At 33.1% G+C, this 23330-nt stretch overlaps 1 protein-coding gene across 1 annotated transcript in view; it reads left to right on the plus strand.

Annotated features, from left to right (window-relative positions):
- LOC145268340 (ubiquitin-conjugating enzyme E2-17 kDa-like) overlaps window positions 1–23330 on the plus strand; it is an 84891-nt gene that overhangs the window by 35395 nt on the left and 26166 nt on the right. The window contains exon 3 of the mRNA XM_080123848.1: window positions 23031–23111. Within this exon, the coding sequence (XP_079979974.1) occupies window positions 23031–23111 (81 nt within the window). The remainder of the gene's footprint in view (window positions 1–23030; window positions 23112–23330) is intronic.

The following is a 23330-nucleotide window of genomic DNA, read 5'->3' on the forward strand; positions in this document are numbered from 1 at the left end:
TAAATTTATTTTGTGTTTTAACTTATTTTAAGGCGTTTATTCAGTTCGAAAAACAAGTAGTGTTGAGTCGGTAAGAGAAACAGACAACAAGATACCAACTTCAGAGTATCGCTAATATCCCAGCAGTCGAAAAAGTATGAAAAAAAAAAAAAAAAAAAAAAATGCCCAGAATAAGTATCACCATGACAGTTATTGGGTTTTATCTTCGAGTTTTGAACTATTTTTGAAATTAAAAAGGTAGTAACCTTGTGTCGCCCTCTTAGTTTTTGTTTTAACTTAAACACTCAGCACTATTTCAAACTTAATTTAAAAGGCTTTAAAATAAGTTAAAATGGCAAAAACCTATCCACATAGGTAGAAAAGTAACTTATCTTGCCTTTGGTAACATTTATTTGTTTGATCCCTTTTTTGCTCTGTTGTAAAACATACCCTTTATTATTGGTATTTCTACCTGCCTTAATATAAACTCTTCAAAACAAGCAAAGCTTCTGGTCCTCTTTCCCCATTCATGTGATTAGGAAAAAAATCACAACTTTTTATCAATATTGTGTAAAAATTGAAAATTTGTTTTTTTTTTTAAACAATATTTATAAATATATAAAAATCATATTTTTACAATTTTAAGACTATTTTCAATCACACCCTCTAACCTTTGTGATGGAAGTGGGAGTCAGGCACTTTTTTACAGTATTTAATTCATGTAAACATTTTAAAATAACATTTTATAGTGAATTTTTAGTAAAAACTAAGGAAGTGTTTTTTTTTTATATTTTCTTCTTTTAGATATTTTTGTCTAAATTTGAAGAACATAAAGAAAGCTTATAAGGATATGTCCTTTTCCAGAGACACAACTGAACAATAGATATATCTGTCATGATTGCTTTATTAGAGCCAGGATTGTCTGCAGAACTACTTGCATGTGTCTTCTGTGGATCTAGAGGCTTACTCAGTCTGAAAGCATCAATGTCTTCATCCGTTTTGTTCCCCATAATTCCTAGGAATTGCGAGAGAGTCTATGAGCTCAACTTGGTCTTCTAACTTATTTGAGTGTACAAACTTCAACAAAAATGGTCTAATGGAAACCACTTGTAAATTCAATATTCCTTAGAAACTTCCTCCTTAAGTGGCATCCAGGGCTAATGCCACACCAGGAACCTGGAAGGTAATGACTGCTCTGATGGAGACTGACTAACGATGAATTTAGCATTTTTTACTATAGACAACAAACTGAAAACTAGGTCAAGAAACAACTATGCAACAAATAAACGTTACCAAAGGCAACATAAGTTGTTCTTCTACCTAGCTGGATAAGTTTATTTTTGTTTTTGATTTATTTAAAGCACTTATTTACTTTTAAACACAAATAGTGCTGAATTTTCAGTTAGATTAAGGAAAAAAATGGCCAATATTAGACAGTCATGTGGGGTATGTCAATAATCGTTCAAAAATCGAAAATTAAACAAAATAATAGTAGAAAGTCACTAACATTTCTTCTCACTAACATTATTATTTTTCAGTTTCTTGTCTATATTCTAAAATGCCCAAAGAATCTTTTATAAGGTGTACAATTAGTAGCTATATTGATTACAAGGAATACAAGGCATTCACTAAGATTACTTCAATGCTTTGCATCCACATGACTCTGCAATGCCAGTTGAACATTTTCTTCCTAAATTAAGTTGTATCTTTTCAACCTGGGAGATTGAAGTTGTCCCTATCCATGGAATTTAGTTTCAAGACACATTTGTGCCATTCTCGAAATGTCATAACTATTTGGGAGCAATAATATCTAGCAATCTCAGGTTTGACAATAGGGTTAATAATGAGCTTTATGTGTTGCATATCCTGAGTTACTGAATTCTTCATAAATGGCATTCGTTTACTAGGCTTTACAAGGTAATGATTCATCACAACCTGGAATATGGTCCCTAATGTTTGCCGTAGTTGACAAAGTGTTTTCTTATTCTCTTGAGCATTTGTAGCGTAGTCTCCTAAGATATATACTACATATTCCCTGCCACGACCTTGTTCCCTTTGGAATATATGATCTGGTTAGGTTAGACCTGTCTACTCACCAGAATGTAACAGTTGTTTCTGTTGCTTACAGATTATTTTGTGGTTCTTGACCCATCACAATGCTTAAATACTGCCCTGTGCTGCAGGTGAACAAATCAAACCTACAATAATATACATTCAAATTAAACCCTCTGCATAATCACACCAGTGTTTGCTCAGAAATGTATCGGTGATCTCCTTTCGCATTGTGTTCTGCAATCCTGAACGTGCTGCCTCAGAATTATGTGAATGAACATGTATCACTGTCACATTTTTGGAATGCTTTATTGTCTTACTATAGTGATGTTCCTGTTTTATGCATTCCCAGATTAGCTTTATAACTTCTATCATCATGGCTTAATAAAAAATGATTGTAGCTAGATGAATTGATATTGTGTAGATGTACTTGTGGGGACACACATTGCTTTAAATTAAATAACTTATTAAAAGTTGACTTCCATTAGAAGGAACAAATTAAGGAAACCAAAACAAATTGAAGATCTCATCTGGGCATTTAATGATAGTGGGTGAATTCATGTGATCAAAAGCCAAGGAGGACAAATAATATTTGTCAACAACTTCCTTGGCCTTTTGGCTTGGAACAAAGTGCAACACATTTCTTTTTTTTCTTTTGCTCTAAACAAGGCATATTGCCACTTGGAACATAAAGGCCTACTATTTGGGATTGCATCTTACAGGGAACTGTGGGGAGTTGAGCAGCAAGATGTCTGTTCACATTACATCTAAACTTCTGCATGTTGTCAGGAAAGCAGGAGACGGAGAAGGAATTCCAAAGTCTAGCACTCCAAGGAACTATTAGAGTAGAAGGCTTTTCTGCATTTAGGAATCTCAACAGTGAAGAGATAGGATTTTACTGCCCTGTGTTAGTCTGTTCTGTCCTCGTTTAACTAGACTAATGCGATTTTTAGTTTTATTCCTATCTAGGGTGCTCCTTTTAAGAGAGATGGACTTTCCCTACATTAAAAATCGATCTATGTCTTGTGTCTGGCTCTGCCCTCGTGGGTAGACAAGTAAATAGGAAATGTTAGTACATACTTATTTGCTAATTATATTGGATCCTTAAAATTGATGAGATGCTTTGCTTTTATCAATATTGCATTTGTAACAGACTTGAAAAAATTAGTTTTTAACTTCATATTCAGCAGAACATTTCTTAGATTTTCAGTAGAATCTTTGATTTGATAAAATGCAACATAGTTTTCTACTGAATAACGTAAGTTTTTTGTGGATTTTAAACATAGTTTTCTTAACAGTTCAATAACATTTTCAGTGTTTATGTTAGTAGTTATAAAACAGTTGATGTAGCAAGTACAATTCACAGGAGAAGGCTAAGGAATAACGGGACATATGTATTTACATTTAAATTTTTTTATTGATATGGAATTTGCTATTTTAAAATTGCCAATAGTGTTTTTATTGATGTGTCCACTAGAACACAAATGCTATAATGTTTGTTGTGAGTTTAGCTATTTAAAATTCATTTAAAATTAATTTAAAATTCATTTAAAATTCATTTAAAATTCATTTAAAATGAAAGAATGCATTGACGATTTCCGCATGCATGGTTTGCACACAGTGATGAAAGTAAGGTTTTTATCTGACCCCCATCCCCATTCAAACAAAACTATATTTCTACATGAAATAATGAACAATTTTTTTCCAATTATTTTGTTTGAGAAATTGCTCTTTCTAACTATGCCACATTGATTGCCTGTAGTACACACACACACGTGTTTGATTGGTTGGTTGTTTTGTTTTACGGCATATCAACCCTTTTCAGGTTATTTAATGCCGAATCTGGTGATTTTGAAGAACGATTTTTTAATATAGTATATTTGTTTTTTAAGTCGTATTCTATTTAACCCATAGTTGGGATCCTAACAGGTGCTACCACTCCGGGTCAGAGTGGACCTGGGAGCAATGGCAATTAAAGGGTGGCTCCACACTCCCTAAGGCCTGCAAGCTGAGGTCCTCACCATCGGATGTAGTTTAAGGTCATATCCAGGACCACACGTGTTTGAGATGCATTTAATAAATTGGAATATTTTTTTAAAAATTGTAAAACTGTACTCTAATTTCAGTTTAAAATTGACCTTTTCACACTTATCGAATTTAAAATCATTTAAATCTTTTAAAAATTAATTATTTTTTGAGAATGTTTTTCTTTTGGCAATTCAACTGATTATATTATCAAGAAATACTTAAATATTTTTATGTGCATAAAAGTTATCCATGGACATGTGTGTTTCTGGCTATGGCTAAACTTTCTGACAAGGTTCGGACCCATGACTACACAATCCGCAGTCTGGTCTTTTACCACTGAGCCACGAAGCCGTGTCAAATTTTATGCATAATTTTGTTGCTTCTATTTAAAAGGATAAATTTTATGCACATAAAAATATTGAAATATTGTAAATATTTAAAAATAAAAAAAAAATTGAAATGTCGTTTTTCTTTTTACAAAATCTAAAAATATTTGACTCCTTTCCATTTTCTATTTAAAAATTTAAAGTAAAAAAAGATTATGATGTATCGTATCAGAGTATCAGGGACATGCGTTGCATCGAGAGAAATGATATGATGGACATATAATGTGAGCCTTAAAGACAGGCTTAGTTCTGATGACCTTAGAGGAACATTAAATCTGGACAGTATGGGGAGAGGTGTGCATAACAAGAGATTTTGATGGTATAGTCATGTTAAAAGAATTGCTGTGAATGCTTGTGTTAGCAGATGTGAAACAGTTGAGGTAGCAGGTACAGTTCACTGGTGAAGGCCAAGGAAAGCATGGGATGGAAGTGATAAAAATGGAGTTGAGAGATAAAAACCTGACCAGAGATAGGTTCGTTTGGGAAGGTCCGTTTCTAAAAGTTGCCAAATGCATGCTTAGCATTTAAAATGGACCTTAAACCAAATATTATGATAATCGGGGTCAATGTTATTTGGATCAGGATGGTGTACTAGAGTATAGCCAAATACAACTAATTTTACTCCCTGACACTTAATTACTGTTGTCTTTTTTATTTTTGTTATAATGTTTATCAAACATGGTCACTGGTCAGTATCTAGGGTAAGATGATAAATCAAGACCGACATTGCCATTGACCAGTTGTTCCAGTTCAAGGTGGTGGAAACCACAACATAGGTATCATAATCAGTAACAAATGGAATAGACTCATCATCAGCGCTATGTAACTTTTTCATAAGATTATCAAATGCATCTATGTACAGCTTCAAATATATGAAATGATTTCATATGAATAAGCGGACAAACTCGTTAGAAAATAAAAGGTATCCATCATAATTGGAAACGGTAAGTTTTTCTAGTGGTTGTAGTATATCGGTCTGATTGAGGGGTGTTGAAACTTTTTTTTTTTTTATGGAAATCGCTCCAGACAAAGCGTGTAGCTACTTGATGTAAGGAAATTAAAAAATACTACTTTAAAGCCATAAACTAGCCAACGATAAGTGTTAGATGCATAGATTCCGATCTAGAAAACAACAATTCATCCCCCTTTGTCAGAAGCATCACTCATGAAATGTGAGGACCAAAAGACAAGACTCCAGTAAGTGACAGTTAACAAAGCTGACAAACGTAAACCCGAAGTTCATTTTTTACTCTTGCAAAGTAGCCCAATATTTGAACACGTGAAAACTTGTTGGCCTTTCTTTCTCATCAAATCTTTTTTGGAGTTCATATATTAAATCCATTGCTCTATCTACTTATTGTATAGTCGTTTTTCTTTATTACTCTAAACACTTTCTCACACTCAAGGATATCTCTATCTCTACAAATCTACTATCAAACCATGTATGGAGTACTGTTGTCATATTTGGACTAGTGAATCTGTGTCCCATTTGAAGGGTCTTGATAAAGTTCAGAAACATATCTGTAATTTGATTAGACCCACACTTTTTTTTTTTTTTTTTCCTTCTGGATTCTGTTTCTGACAGACGCAATGTTGCTAGTGTCAGTCTCTTTTCTATAAGCACTATCGAGACACATTCTTCAAAATTGTCTGGTCTATTTCTTACTTTCTTTTATTCTAGCTCATCTGACTCGTTAGTCTATTGGTTCTCATAATACAGTTTCCTATTCCAGGAATTGCAGGCTTGTGGAACTCTTTTCCTGTTGTTTTCCTTATACTTATAAGAATCCTCTTTCTTTATGATAATCATATTTCATTATTTTTAGCTGCTTACATAAAGTAGCTTCATGCCATGCCTGGAGCTTCTTCCATAAAAAAAAAATATACTTGAGATAACTGATTTTGATCCATTTAATGTGAGGCCCCAGCCTTTTTTTTTAGCTTCTGCCAATTTTAATATTGTTCAAGAACAGGAAGTTATGATAATTTCTCTTCTTCGGTGACTTGATGCATTGTTACTTAAACTTAATTTGTTTTTTTTAATTTATTGTTTAGATTATTCGAACTGCTGTTCTCATCTTGAAGGTTATTTTTACATTTTAGTTGATGTAATCTTCAACGAGTGTATCTTGTCGAATTCAGAAAGAATTTCAATCAGAACTCTTTATTTAATCCCTAGGGGTAGCATGTTCTTGTTCCATTAGCCATGACTGGGTAGAAGTCCTAAGTAATTTGCAATTATATTTTGTGTATCGCTCACACATGAGAATTGAGCCTTCAATCTCCAAAAGAGTGTAACTTACAACTAAATTTTATTAAATTCTCTATCCACTATGCCATGGGTTCTTGCGGACAATTCTAGTATGATTTTGGGAGCCTTAAACCTATTTTATTTTTTTAGATGTACAATCTTATAGCTTATCACCATATATTATTATTACTACATATTATTACTATATATATATATATATATATATATATATATATAAACTGATTCCTTGATACAAAGTTCTTGATAGCAGAACATCTATATTGCATGAACCAAGTACTTTAACTACGCTTACTCTGAGTCATAGAACATTTAAACTACAGATAATTTACAATAGCTCGACTAATGAATTTATCTGAAATACAAGTGTCAACAAGATCTGTTTGCAGTTTACACTTACCACAGCATGAGCCAGATTAAGAGGGCAACTTTCATGAACACCTGATCAACATACAAGGTTAGGTTGAAGATAGTAGCCATCTTATTCTGTGTTACCTGAGGTTTGAAGACACACCTTCTTTCCATACTTGTAGCAGATCACATTGTGAGTTGAATACTACCAAATTGTGGTTAACATTATCACAAAACAAAATGCTAGGAAGTAATGGTAAGCAGAGAAGCCACAGTCTGTCTTGACTTACATTCATACTCCAAAGAGCTTCACCATATGCTTGAGAACCATGATTCTGCAATTTATCATGGTCGTGATCCAGTCTTTTGACTGTCAAAAGTGGCATACTAGTATCAATTTTTATGTGATTGGTCCATCTCTTTGGTGGTTGTCTCCTTTATTTTGATTCAATGAAATCTTTAAATGAAGTCAGTTAGACACAAGGTCATTTTTAATGTGGAGAAAATTCTGCCAAAAGGATGGGCCGTTATCCTAGATCAAATAAAAAATAAAAATTGTCTCTAGCACAGTGCTTCCCAAGCATTTTTACATGGCAGTACACTCTTTCTGACTACTTTTTGATTGTATTTGAAAGATTAAAGATTAAAGTTAATTTTGAAAAGAAAAAAAAATATTTGTACACATGAAAAAAGTCTTCACGGTGAGTTAACTAATTCAGCTAAATTTTGAAGTTAAATAAATTCATTGTAAAAATCTTTTCAAGGATAAATATTAGTTTTCTGAGTTTATTTCAAAGTCCTTATTATTAAAGTCCTAAAATATTGAATTAAATAAAAAACAAAAAAGCACCTTGTTTGTACAAAATTAGCTCCCAAAAAGCAAGAGATTCTCGTTTCGTTCAACCGAAAGAAAACAAAGTCCTTGTCACATGGATTATATGGAAACCCAAAATTTCAGATAGTTGAAAGGCTCTTTGAAAATGACGTTGGGTAAAGGGAGGTAGGAGATGCTGGTTTTCTTTCTTCTTTTTTTCCCCCTAACTGTACATGCATACATTCCTGTCATGAATGTTCGTCTAATCTTTACAATTTTTTAATATAATTATTTTTCTATGTTCCTGCTTTTAAATTAAAAAAAAAAAGTCTTATTTTTCAAGATTATACAAAAATTTATACTGAAAGTTCACATTCATGCAAGCAAGGAAAACATTGGATTGTAATTATAAAAATTATGCGAAACCTGTAATTAAAAAAAATAAAATATTTTTTGCAATTATAATTTTTTTGTGTGAAAATATTAAATAAACAATGCTTAATTCAATGATAATATCTGTAGTTCAAGAAATTAATTTTTCTTTGAGTATTGAATTCATTAATATGGATTTTAGGGTCTTTTTTTGTAATGTTCCTGTAAAAATTAATTTTTTTTTAATTATTACAATTTACGATGCTTTATTTTCATAAAAAAAAAAAAAAAATTTTTTTTTCTTTTACTACTGAAAACCACAACTTTAGTAAATGTATTTTTCGTTTAAACAAAATAATACATTTCCACTAAGATTTAAATAAAAATGGGTTAATTATATTTCATGATCACTATTTGATAAATACTGAAAATTTAATTAAAATTGGTTAATTTTCTAATTTTTGGTTATTTTAAAGTATGGGGTCAAAATGTTTATACATTTTGAGCATTGGCATTCATTTTGCACGTACCCGGTTCTTAGATAAGTTTTGTATTTGTATGTCTCCGATAAGTATCAATAATCAAAATAATCCAATGAAAAAAAGAAACGGGCGATTTTGACTAAAGTTAATGTCTTATACAGCCTAACATCACAAGTGCATTTGAGAAGTTTTATTACCACACAAGCAGAAAGGTTTGACAGATAAGATCAACAGCAGATCTTCTAATATACAGGGGCACGTTTGAAATTAATGTTTCTGTTTAGAGCACAAATGAAACATGATACCACTTGCGCATTTTAAACTTTAATTCATGCCACTATATAAAAAAAAAATTTAATAAAACAGTAAATTCTCTACAGTGCAATGTAAACTGCAATGTATTGTAGATAAAGTCACTGCGGGGAGGCATATGAAGCTTCCTCCCAGTGCATCGTGGTGGATCCCCAATTAGAGCAGGCAATTAGTCGATTTGATTGAAAAATTTTCACTGACAATAAAATTATGGAGGGGGTGGGTGAAACATTTCTTAATCCTCATTCAATCCCGGGCAACGTTGGGTCTCCCTGCTAGTTTATTAATAGAAACTTGTTATAAAGACATGAAACTGTTTCCCCACCTATAATAACTTGTAGCTTTTACTTAATCACGGCACACTAGTAATCAATTCCTGGCACATTGGTGTGTCATGGCATGGTGTTTGGAGAAACCGCTGGTCTAGAAGAATGGAACAGATGAAGTGTAATATCAGAACAGATATTTCTTTCGATTATTTGTTTGATATAAGATACAAAAAATACAATGTAATAAATTAGGCACAAGGCCTTGAAAGTGTGTGTGTGGGGGGGGGGAAATCATTGGTTATCGTCTATCATATTCTTAGCTAAAATCATTGCAGACATCATAATACCACATTTACTCTAGGAGGCATCCTACTTAAATATTATATTTATTTTTTATAGAAATAGCTCCAGACAAAGCGTGAAGCTAATTCATGTAAGGAAAAAAAATATTGCTTTAAGGTCAAAAACTTGCCAATGGTAAGTGTTAGATGGAATAGATTTTGTCCCAGAAAACAGCAATTCTTCCCTCTTTGTCAGAACATCATTCATGGAATGTGAGGACTAAACGTGTTGAAAATTTAATTTTGTTCATAAAAATATAGATCGAAATTTAGTTTAATCCCAATCAAAAGGACAAATCTGGTAACTGAAAAACCATCCATATACAAAGTGCCTTGATGCATTTAACTTATGTATGTACTCCAGTGAGCTTTGTCACATGCTTAAAAACAAAATTGTCACAGTCTTGGTGTAGTCTTTCAGCTGTCAGGAGTAGCATGCCAGTCTCAACCCTTGTCTTGTTGGTCCATATCTTTGTTGGTCATTCTTGATCTTTCTTCAATGAAATCTTTATGAAATTGTTTTACATAGCTGGAGTCTGATACTGAGGAAACATATCTAAACCATGTTATACAAATGATGTAATTTAAAGTAATGGTTTTGTTTTAAGATCAGCGGCAACTACATGCATTCCTGTCTGCATTCCCCGACCGGGGCACCTCAGGCGACAAGCAATAAAGTTGAACCCCACCTGAAAGCTGGGTGGCAAATCTTGGGAGGGTGAACCTCCTGGGTGATACCCAAGCAGCGTACCTCAGTCTGGTAGGTACTAGGCCGGTTTCTGGCCCCGCACCTGTCGGGCTGAGTGTCAAGAACGGATCCTTGACGAGTACTTTTCCCGGTCTCTAAGCTGCCAAAGCAGCAAGGATACCATCCCCACGTGTAATGAGGGTATTCTAAGAGATGCTAAAGTAATTGTAGGAAATTAAAATGATAAATTCACCTCTCAACATTTTTCTAAGATAATTATGCCGGATAAGGCATGAAGCCACCTGATGTAAGGAGGTAAAAAAAAAACCAAAAAAAACCAAACAAACTAATATTATTACTTCAAGGTCAAAAACTAGCCAATGATAAGTGTCAGATGGATAGAATCCAATCCAGAAAACAGCAGTTCTTCTCCCTTTGTCAGAAACATGAAATGTGAGGACTAAAGGACAAAATAAGGGAAGCGAGAGTACCAGGCTGCTGATAGTAAATCCAAGGTGCCCTTTCTTCTCTCCTCGTTCACCAGTAACGGTTTTATAGTAACACTTCTTCGTTTATGAAGTTTATATAAGAAATTTGATCCAGTGATTCATCTGGCTGGTGTCGTGATAGAAGTTAGTGTCAGACATTTGATGTTTTTACATATAATTTCTAAAGAGTTCCGATAACTTCATATCAAGAACACTCTTCAATTCACTCAAACTCTTCCTGCTGACTGTTTTTCTTCTACCTATAATATGGTTTTTCATGATTAAGGTCAATATGTATCACCCATGTTTGCACTAATTACCTTTCATTTTTTTTTAGTTCCTTATATTAAGTTGCTTCATGCCTTGTCTGGAGCGATTTCCATTTAAAAAGAAAAAAATGCATCAGAGAAAACACAATAGACTTGGACTTGTCGGTGGCCTGTTTCTCACACTTCTCAATAACACTCTCAAGTGCCCTCTTCCAGTGTTTCTGTTTTTTTTTTGATGTCTTTGGAGAAGATCAAGGTTAGCTGGTATTACGATTTTGGACATCTCAAGTGATGACCATTTGCAGAATACATTGTAGTGACTTTGAGGGATGAACAAGGACAGCTTCAAAGCAAAAAACATTCAAGCAAAGTTCAAATGATAAAGTGAAATACTTTCTTCGCAATGTCTCATGATATCCTAACATGTAGCCATAACTCTTATATTTAACTCCTAATGAAATTTTCAATTTCTCTGCTTACTCTACTTTTATGTGAGGAAATAGCATTTTGGCGCCTCAATTTATCAGTGAGAGAGAGAGAGACCTATGTTTTCAGTGGCATCTAATGGTTTTCTATGGTGTTGAATTCAAATATACATATCTTAAGGCGTGAAACTGCACCATTGGTCCATTTTCATTCGGATTTGGCATTGCCAGGAGCTCAAAAGGGGTCACAAATGCCCCCAAATTGCAAAATATGACACTTTTTACCCGATAACTTTTGCCCCATCCATTAGATTTTTCTGAAACTTGTCGAAAATGTGAAGGCAACATTGGCCCTTCATACTTCTGACATTCATCATTTCTTCACTATTTTTTGTGGCGTCATCTCAGAGGGGGACCATGCATGCACGGCTTGTTTAATATTATTTTTACACCTCTCGTCCAATATCGCTACATTCATTTGACCTCTTCAGGCCATTGTTTAATATTAAGACTGCTCATTACTACTGGTATTCAATGTCAATTGACTATAATTTTGAATGTCCTATTCACCATTTCAGTACCAAAAACAATTATGAATAAACTCGTTACACACTTGAGAGGACAGAAACACTTGATGACAGATTCTTACAGCCAAGCAGGTTTTTTTTTTTTTTTTAATATAGAAGTCTCTTCAGACCTGAAGCCATTTAATATAAGAAAAAAAAAAAATGGCGACATCTTTGCCCAATGATGTTTGTCCACTTTTAAGTTTTACTAGCAGGTCACCCGGCATTGTCCAGTCATAAAATATGCTTAAATATGATATTCTGATTAATGGAGATGTCGTATTTATTATTATATTATATTGGACCCGATATATAGTAATGATTTTAAAAGTAAAAAAAAATTGGCTTGTGCACTACCACTGAGAATCGAAACCAAAATATTTAGCTTACGATTTACATGTTTGCTGCAAGGCAAAAAGTTAAGACATGAACCAATAGCTATTATGTTATGCATGCATATTCATAATGCCATCGTTCGACCTTCACCTGGCAAATTCCATTTTTCTAATTTTCACAATTTTGCATCGATTTTCCTCGAGACAAACCCAAATGTAAAGTTTCATGTCTATAGACCAAAAACTGCCACAGTTTGGTAGGCAAAATTTTTTAAACAAATATATATATACCCATACATAAATATATATAGAAAGAGGTTTGTGTTTGCTATAACCTTTTTCCACAAATATTTCACAAGTATAAATCATGTAGAATATTTGTATGAATATAATTACACGTAATAGTTAACTAAAGATAATGATCATCTCCTAAGGAAACCAAAAAACTAATAGGGAATTAATTAAAATGAATGTTTAAAAGAATATGCAAATTAGCTAGATTTTTTTTGCTAATGAATGCAATTCCATACCCATATATAACAAAGTTATTTTTTCTTTTTAAATAAATAGAAAAAAGGGTTTTTAATATGAATATCATTACACAAGACTCAAATTTATAGCAGTATAGATTCTTTCAAATGTTATGCAATATTCTTCTCGTCTGCTGCTTGTAAGGATGAATGAAAATAGATCATTTAAATTTTAACACTACAGAACTTCCATCAGCCAACACTAGTGCAAGTAAGAATCTTGTGTAATGTAAGACGATTAAAAATACATATGCACACACACACACACACACACACACACACACACACAGAGGAATTGTTAATTCCTGCACTGATGATTGCAAAAGCATGAAACACTAGTATCTGTAGGTACAAAAGTAATTTTTAAGAGTATTAAAGTCGAGCACTATCTGGGAAATAAAAATCTTCAAAATCAACTAGTGTTTATGCAATGTTCACGATTTCCGCTTGGTTGAACCTTCTCAACTGCTTACTGTTGTTGCCACATTTGACATTTATAGGTGTTCAATTTCTCTTAACTCTCATGGCAATTTTTAATGACTCAAAGGTAACTATATTGCTGAATTCAAATTTCCCGACCAGTAGAAATTGTCACTTCCTGCACTGAGGAGTGTCTGTAAGTATAAATATATATATATATATATATATATATATATACTCACACACACAATTTAGACTCTTATTATTATTAGCTTACAAACAGCCTCTATATGCACATTTGAATTAAAGTTGAACACACATCTGACAAAGGAAAATGTTCCTGAAATATATCGTATAGAACTTTTCATCAGACCACACTGAAGTTTTTAAGACTATTTTTTCACATGTCGTCTAATATTGGTATGAATTGATTTCAATTTAGCTGGTTGATCAGTATTGCCTGGTCGTGTGTGTGTTTCTGTTTTTTTTTTTCTTTGTTTTTTTTTTTTACATTGATTTATTTTGTTAGATTCCAATTTCTCTTTTTTTTTTTTCCTAATGCTCCTACAACTATTAACCTTTTCCTTCAGTTAGCTTATAAGTCAAAGAGGCAGATCTTTTGTGCCATGCCTCATTTCTGACTTCCTGTCCGTGACCTCATATTCTGACATGTACTCCTAACCTCTGACCTCTAATTGAATTTTCCACTCTCTGCTTATATGGGAAATACTGTTTTTAGAATTATCTTTTTACATCTTCACATATAATTTTGCTACAAAGACTTGTGGTTGAATTGCGTAAATTTATTCACATCATAGTGATAATTTTCGGGGACTGAAAAAATGTCTTATGCATATGCTACTGTCACTCTTGGGAAGGTGCGGGGTATCTAGTATTGTTACCTGTGAATCGGCACATAATTAAATGTTGTGAGAATCGCATGCATTATGACTAGTTGCTCAGTCAATAGTTCTACATGCACAGTGTGTTTAAAGATCTGCTAAACTTTAATAGCATAACATAACTAGTTATGAACTATAGTAAGTAACTGATCATCATTCCTCTCTACTTCTGTTTGAGAAAGCATTGTCTTAATCCAAGGACTGGCCTGTTCATTGTATTGTGTCGTATAGGCTGTGAGCACACAAGCTGTAATGTTTGCATACAAAAATGATCGGAACATGTTTATTCATTTGGATTTTTTCGAATTTCTGTTCTCATCTGAGTGTTATTCCCACAACCAATATAACCTCTGACCTTCTTCAGGTGTATCTTGTTGAACTTGGGAACCTGTTAAACTTTGGAATTTGAACAGAACCCTCTATTTAATACATGGAAGTAGTATGCTCTCATTCTTTCAGCCATGATAGGGTGGAAGTTTTAAGAAATTTTTAATTGTATTTTTGGCATTGCCCGCAATGACTTGCTGTGTAATGGGGTAAAGTACAGTTCTAAGTAAACATCTAGAGGTTGAAGATTCGATTGTAAATGCAAACGATACTAAAACTACAATTTTTAATTATTTAAGTCATTTACCCAGTCATGCTAATGGAACAAGAGGATGGTGTCGTTTTGGATTAAATAGTTTTGTTCAAAATTCTGTGTTGATTCTTGAGTTTGACAGAAATCTTCCCCAGTTCAACAAGATAGACCTGAAAGTTACATTGTCTGAAATATAAGAATAGTAGTCCAAATAATAATACAAATTATTTATCCTTATCTAAAAAAAACTCAGAAACATTTCTGTTTATATTTAAAAAAAATATATATATACATTATTTTACTTAACTAATATTGTTAATTGCTCGCAAACAGTTGTAGTATAATGGATAAAAATGAACAAATTATACAGATAAAAATAACATAATTAGTCTTTATTTGCACTTTTAATGACAAAATTTTTTTTAAGTTGAAATTTTATAAGAAATATATTTATGAAATTATAAAAATAGTTTAAAAAGATTTTAAAGTGTTTGCAATAATTCTTTAAAAAAAACAATTTTAATAATTCTTAATTAAAATAAAACGAAAAAAAAATTTTTTTCAATAATTATTAATTAAAAAAGAACAATCAGGAAAACATAATAAAAAAAGAGTAAATGTACAGGGAAGATATAGGCATGAGAGAAAAAAAAGTGAAGGGACTGATTTGCCTTGCCACTGCTTCCAGTAGCACTAAGGCAGAAGTTAGGAAGTATGTTAGCTACTATAACCAAACTTTTTGTAATGCTAAAAATGGGTTAAAATACACATGTTGAAATGAAAAGGTTATTTTTTTATTCAGCAACTTAAATATTGACTCTCCTATAAATAGGATACTGGATGCATGTGATATACAGTAGAACCCAAGGATGCAGTGACCCTGGGATGTTTTTTTCAGGTTATGATGTGGAATATAATGTTTTTCCGGCTCCTGGTTACAGTATTTGCTCTGCATTACAGTGTTATTTATAATGTTATTTGATTATATACATGTGTATTATATATTGTACTGTATATTGTTGCTAATTTTTAATATGTACTGTATAAAATTTTGCTTAGGCTTCGTCCTATGGCGATTTCACCTTACAATCCCAACCCTGGAATGATTAATTGCCATAACCCGGGATTCTGCTGTATTTTAGAAATCAAAGGATTATACATTCAAAATAAAATTTATACATTATGATAAGGAGCAAAGCAATTCACACAGTTACATTGCACGTTTGGCAATAAGTTAGTGACTTGCTATTGCACAACTCATTTATGTTAGTTCATACATAGTCAAAAACGATTGAATTTTAGCAAATTTTGCAGGAATTTTTAAGAGGGTTCTAACAATTCTTGTAAAAGAAGTTGATTAATTTTATTCTTTCGTCAGAGCCATTTTGCAGTAAGCATTACTATTATATATTATCTAATTTCATAAATTATTTGATGTACTATTTATAAGACAGTGAGACCTAATGAGTCACTGGTGCTACCAGATCAGGCTGTCTGAAGATATTGAAATGCACTTAACATTGATGTTTTTTGTTTTTGTACTTCCTTTTGCAAAACTATGTCCTGCAACCCCTACCCCCCTTTTCCCCTCTTTTCTTTCTTCCCATTTCCCCTTTCTCTTTCTATCTTCTCCACTTCCTTACTGGTTTCTTAACTTAACATGTATCAAACATTAATGCTGTAATCCTTTTCCCTCTCTCATTGCAAAACTCCTACATGTTCCGTAGTGCAGGGAACAAAAACGATAAAATCCACTATAAAACAACCAAACCAAACACTAAACTAGCAATTGAAGATACAAAGAGCTTGAAGAATAAAACCTTCTACAAAATAACTGGATGCAACATGAATATTATTTCCAAAATAACTGGATTCTGCATTAAGTAATCCGAAAAGGGTCGATATGCCATAAAACAAAACAACTTAACTAAACCACACTTTGCAATTCAAACATAATTTCAGTGTATGCATGCGAAAACAAGAGAGCATTATAAAAATAAACTGATGTACATGTTTATAGTTACAAGCCACGATGAAAAAGGTCTCTAAATGTACGCGATGTGCAGTTGTTTATAAAAGTTGTCTATTAGTTTTTTATCAAATAAAAGAAAAGGACATTTACTATGTCGGTTATATCAAACAGTAAGTCGATATTTACTGATTTATATATGTGATTAATTTTTAAAAAAGAAATGAGTATACAAAGATTTATAAAATCTACAAGACTTTCGTTGGTTTGTCTGTTTTTTGTTCATACATCACATAACTTCAATACCCAAGTATTCTACATTTCTACAGCCTTCTTATACTCTTTTATATATATATATATATATATATATATATATATATAATAATTATGTATTTATGCAAACAAGCTAAACAGGTTCTATTGATTCATATTTGAAGATTATTCAAGTTGGTACATGAATGTTTGTGATAGCTTAATGATTTCAATCACAGTGCAGCAGAGATATTAATTATAAAAACAAATCTGAAATCTACTGTCGATAATGTCTAATGCAAATATTAAGTCTATTCTCGGTGATCATTATCTTACTCCACAGCTTCAAATAATTTTTCTAATCTATTATATAAAGAGCAGTTGTCTTTGTGTGCATGTTTATATGTTCGGCTAAAAGTAAAAAAAAACAAAAAAAAAACTATGAAACAAAGACCCACAAAGTTGGTATATATTTTTGATCAGCATTGCCTTGGATGAATTCTTAAATTTAGAAAAAAAATATTCATTCTCTGAGGGTCAAGGGGTGGGGGTGGGGGGGTTAGTGTTATGTACTAATTTGGAATACTGACTTATTACTCGAGCAATCTGTCGAGCAGAGTTGTATGTGTATGTATGATCCGCTAGGAAGGAATGAACTGCGCTGTGAAGAAAGACTGGGTTAGGGAGAGATAGATAGGGATAGAAGTTTTAATAGAAACAGGGTAATACTTTTTGCTAGTTAAATATATATCTGACAGATCTGTTTGATTTGGGTTAACCTGTTTTTTACTTTTTTTTTTTTTTCTAATTTATTAGCATGAACATATTTTATATTAATTTACTGATTTCCTGAAAATACTTGTTATAGTTAAGGGTGATGACGTGTGTGTGTACGTGTGTGTTGGTATAAATAGAAATAAGATAATAAGTAAAGAATAAACTAGATAAAACATTAAAAATGGTGTTTGTGGTGAGCTAATCTCTGTATTAATTTTATGACTGACTACATTTTGTGTGTGCATGTTTCTTGCAATTATGTGACTTTTTTTTTTTTTTTTTTACTCATGTTCACCCTTTACATATCGTATCGCCACTTGGACATAAGGGGCTACTATTTGGGGCCATGTCTAAGAAAGATTAACAAGATATTTGTTTATGTTACATTTAAACTTCTGTATATCAGTACAGCCAGGGAAGCAGGCAGCAGGAAGGGAATTCCAAAGGCTAGCTGTTCAAGGGAAGAAATTGTTAGAATAAAAAGCTTTCTGGCATTTAGGGACATTAACAGTGAAGGAGTGAGATCTTATTGCTAAGCGGGTTTGTCAGGAATATGGGTGTACAAGTGAAACGAGTTCATCAGAACACATTCCATTAAAATATTTGTAAAATAGGCACAGTGACGCAACATTGTAACTATGAGACGGGGACTGGAGCTTAGTTGATAAAGTGGGACCGTTTTTTTTTTTTTTTTTTTTTTTTACACGGTGGTCACCACTTATCAAGGCCCGGAAGCCACTCAGGGATAAGGATTATTGCAAGTACATTACGTTAGTGTGGAGATTTGATGAAGTGTTTACTTAAGGGGGCGGTTCAATAGGAATTTGTTAACGTTGGACTTGAAGACATCCAAGTTGTAGTTAGGTGGGAAGCAGGCATACAGAACAGTTCCACAGGCGTGCAGTTCTAAGAAAGAAGCTTTGTTCATGGAATCCACGTTTTGATTTAGGCACAGATAAAGAGTGGGGGAAATTTTTCACAGTGGATTCAGCTAGACGAGTGTTTTTTGTGAAAGATTAGCCAGGGGGGACCAGAGATAGGAGTTCAGACAAGCACCTGCCATGGAAATAACGATAAAACAAGGATAGGCTCGCAACGTCTCTTCTGTGGGAGAGAGGTTGCAGGGTAGAGAAAAGGGCATCCCCCACTAAGCCACGAAGTTTATTTTGTACTCTGTCAAGGCAGGATAGGCTGTTTTTAGCAGCTCCTGCCCAGATATGGCAACAGTATTCCATCCTTGGACATACTTGGCTTTTATATAGATAGAGAATTGCATCAGTAGTGAGATATCTTCTGGAGCAGTAGAAGGATCCCACCATCTTTCCAGCAACCTTGGCAACAGACTTGATGTACGTGTTCCATTTCAGATCAGGAGTAAAGGTCAAACCCAGAAGCTTGTCAAAACACGGGGCCTCACCCAGACGAGAGCCATCCATCACAATTGATGCCAGATGTGAATCAGAGCGTTGATGATGTAAGGATAGGAGTTTGGTTTTGGATGCATTAAAGGTAACCAGCCACATCTTCCCCCACTGAACCACGTGCTCGAGATCAGGGGAGAGAGAATCAGAGAGAACCTTGTCATTTACAGCCTTTGATGTGTTGCCATAGATGGTCGTGTCATCAGCATAGATGTCAATGAATGATTTAAGTATGTGTTTAGGGAGGTCAATGAATGATTTAAGTATGTGTTGATGTAGATCAGGAAGAGATTTGGGCCCAGGATTGACCCCTGAGGGACTCCAGCATTAATACTGCAGGCGTCTGATTTTTGTCCATCGACCACTACTCTTATGAGCCTATCGGAGAGAAATGATTTAATGATTGAGAAAACATTTCCAGTTATACCGTAGCTGGAAATCTTGTGAAGTAGACCCTTATGCCATACCTTGTCGAAGGCCTTTGATATGTTGAGAGCAATTGCCTTAGAAAGGAAGCCTTTGTCAAGAGATTCACTAATCCTGTGAGATATAACCGTCAGCACATCTGCGGTAGATCTTGCAGAACGGAAACCATATTGTGTGTCACTAAGAAGGTTGTTTCTGCTGAAGTGGTTGACTATTTCTCTATTTAATATGGATTCCAGCAACTTACTCATGACACACAGGAGACTTATTGGTCTGTACTGAGAGGGAGATGACTTATCACCTGAATTCTTAAATACAGGGCAAACTGATGAGGTCTTCCAGGGAGTCGGAAAGCACTTCTATTTAAGACAGTGCTTAAACAGTTTCGTAAGTATGGGGGCAAGTTCTGGTTGGAGCTTTTTTAACACTATAATTGGGATGCCGTCAGGGCCAGTTGCTTTACTGGAATCAAGCTTCTTGATTAGCTTGGCGACCTCATGCACGGATATTTGTATGTTACCTAGCGTGTTCTGAGTTATAGGTTAGATTGACAACTCTTTTTTTTTTGGACTTTATCTAAGAGGCAGAGACTAGTGGTAGATTCACCAGCCCAGATGTGGCAACAATACTCCATGCATGGGCAAATGGTGGCCTTGTAAAGGTACAGGATACTCTCAGGCGTGAGTAGTCTTCTAGCTTGGTAGAGGGAACCCATCTTCTTTGCAGCAGCCTTTGCAATGTCCTCTATGTATTTGTTCCAGTTCATATTGCCTGCAAATGTTAGGCCAAGGAGTTTGAAGGTAGAATTCTCAGGTAGGGTGCTATTTATCATGAAGTAGGGGGTTGGAGAGACGTCTTGTAATTGTTAAAGTAGAGCAGTTTAGTTTTACTAGCATTAAATGTTACCATCCATTTGCGGCCACATTTGCGCTATAGTCTGGAGGTTATTTTCTAACAATTCTGCTATTGTCTTAGATTTATGTACATCTGTTCTTCCCTCGTGCATATTACTTTTTTTTATTACTATGTTTATGAGAACATCGCTACAGAAGAAGTGATTCTGGGAATGCACTAGTCTTACATGTTAACTTTAAGCTACTTTAATAAAAATGGCAGTCATATAATTGTGAGAAACATGTACACACGAGATGTGGCCACAAAAATTAAATAATACAGAGATTAACTGTAAGATTTGGACTAGTCACAAAAATTAAAAAAACATTTTTTTTAATAAAAATAAACTATTCATTATAAACCTAGAAAATGTTATTCAAAAATGTTTATCAAAATTTTTTTTAATTGGATTGTTTTAAATTTTGACTTTATCTCCCATTATCACAACTCTGATATTAATGCTGACTGTGCAGTGATAATAATCACTCCTCTCCGTCTAATTAGAAAAATGTTTCTGTATTATTTCTTTCAATCTATCTATCTATATTTATCAACTTTATACCAAGTTAAAGTGAAAAGCTTATGTCCTCTTAGAGAAATTGTGAATGTAGTTTCACAGGAAATACTGAAATGTACCAGGTCGACCATCTATGACAAATCTTGCAATACAGAAGTATTTCAGATGAGTCGGGCACAGGACAGGAAGCGGTGACCTCCATGTAAAAAAAAAAAAAAAAAAAAAAAAAAAAAAAAAAAAAAAAACCTGATTGACTATTAGTGTTGGTACGATTAATTGGAATCTAAATGGAAAGAATGTGAACTTATTAGAGTATCGAAATTCCTATTAGAACCTGAAAAATTCTAACAAATTTTCTGGTGTCAAAAACGATTTTAACTTTTTTTTTTTAATTTATTTTTTTAAATTCTATTATTAATACAAATGATAAATTTTAATTAGCAGCAAAACTAAAATTTATAGATCACAATAAGGCATTTTAGATAAAAAAAAAAAAAAAATGGCACAGGTTAAAAAAAAAAAGCAGATAAAAGATCATTGAATCTTGGCAACAGTATGTAAAGGAAAAGGTCTTTTTGACCACTGTACACTCTTTAACCCTTATCCTCAAGTGTCTTCTGGGCCTTGATAAGTGGTGATTCTTTTGTAAAAAAAAAAAAAAAAAAGCATTAAGAAGCTCATCAAATTTAAAAGTAGATGAGGATTCTTCTATCCCTCCCCCGTGAAATTTTACTTTTTGCGCAATTTTATCAAAATTGGGAATTTAAAACAGAATCAGTAATTGTAATCTGGGTAAAAATATTGGAATCATCCCATCACTATTGACTATCAAGGCAACTGTTGTATCCTCAACTGTGTGAAGGAAGGAGGAACAAGGGAAAGCCAAATAAAAATTAAAAATAGAGAAATCTGATGATGGACTGATGGTTTTTGTGAAACTGTCGTTTGGATCAACTGCATGAGTTTTCTACAACTAACTCAATCATTATTTTTATTCTATGAGAAATGTTACCATTTTGGGAAAGAAAATTAATCATTTATGAAACTAGACCTAACAATTACTGAAAATTCAGTTTGTATTTGACCAGAAAGAATAGAAATATAGCATTTTGTTAATGATTAGTTGTATCTATGCCATAATTCCGTTGGGGGGGGGGGGGCTTTTGTGTTTATTTTTGTTTATTTTATAAATTTTTTATTTAGTTATGAAAATCAAGAAAAAATCCATTAAAAATCATTGATAAGATGCAAATATTTTTTTGACAGAAACACCTAAAATGTCTTTAAAGCATACATGCACGCTGATAAAGGAAGTGTTCACATAATTTTATTAATAAAATTGTGAAACCACTATTTTTTTATTTTTTTTTTATTTTTACTTTATTTGGAAAAGGTTAGGGGGAAATCATCTTGATTTAAGTTTTTTTTTTCCTCACTTTTCACTCAACATTATCCTGTATTTAATTCAGTACAGCCTGTGCATTCTGAAGTGCATATTCACGTTGTAGTTTAGTCTTAAAGATATGCTATTGATGCTGTGGCGACCTTTTATTGTTCATAGGTCAAACCACTGGCATTCAGGTGTTTAGTTCTTGTCACTTATTCGATAGTTGATTTTTTTTTTTTTCTCTCTCTCTTTTTTTTCCTGGTTCAATTGTTTTTATTTCCTCATCTTCTTTGTATAATATCATTTTCTTCACTTCATTGTTGGTAACTGTGCTGCAATTTTGGTCTTAGCAGCAGCTAAACATTCATTTTGCATGCTGGCATTTGTTACATTTTTGTGGCACAATATATGCACACACACACACACACACAACACTTCTAGTTAATTGCATTTTTAAATTATAATTTTTCACTGGAAAATGTATCTTTTATATTACTAATCACTATTGTTTTTTTTCCTTCCCACACAGATTGCAGGAAGATCCTCCTGCTGGGGTAAGCGGTGCACCAACAGACAATAACATCATGCTATGGAATGCTGTGATTTTTGGGTGAGTTGATAAAAAAATTGTAACTGACATAACAATATCTTACATGTTAGTTTTTATATAGATAATGGATAATTTTTATATAGATAATGAGAGCCAACACTTTTTTTTTTTTCTGAAACAGAAGCTTAGCATAAAAGTTGAAAAATAAAAATAACAATCATCACACTTGATGCTTAAAATAAAAAGAATTATAAAAATTTTATTTCTATAATTCTATTC

Source organism: Euprymna scolopes, chromosome 43, assembly GCF_053919585.1.
Source record: "Euprymna scolopes isolate OS-2025 chromosome 43, ASM5391958v1, whole genome shotgun sequence".
Lineage (NCBI taxonomy): Eukaryota > Metazoa > Mollusca > Cephalopoda > Sepiida > Sepiolidae > Euprymna > Euprymna scolopes.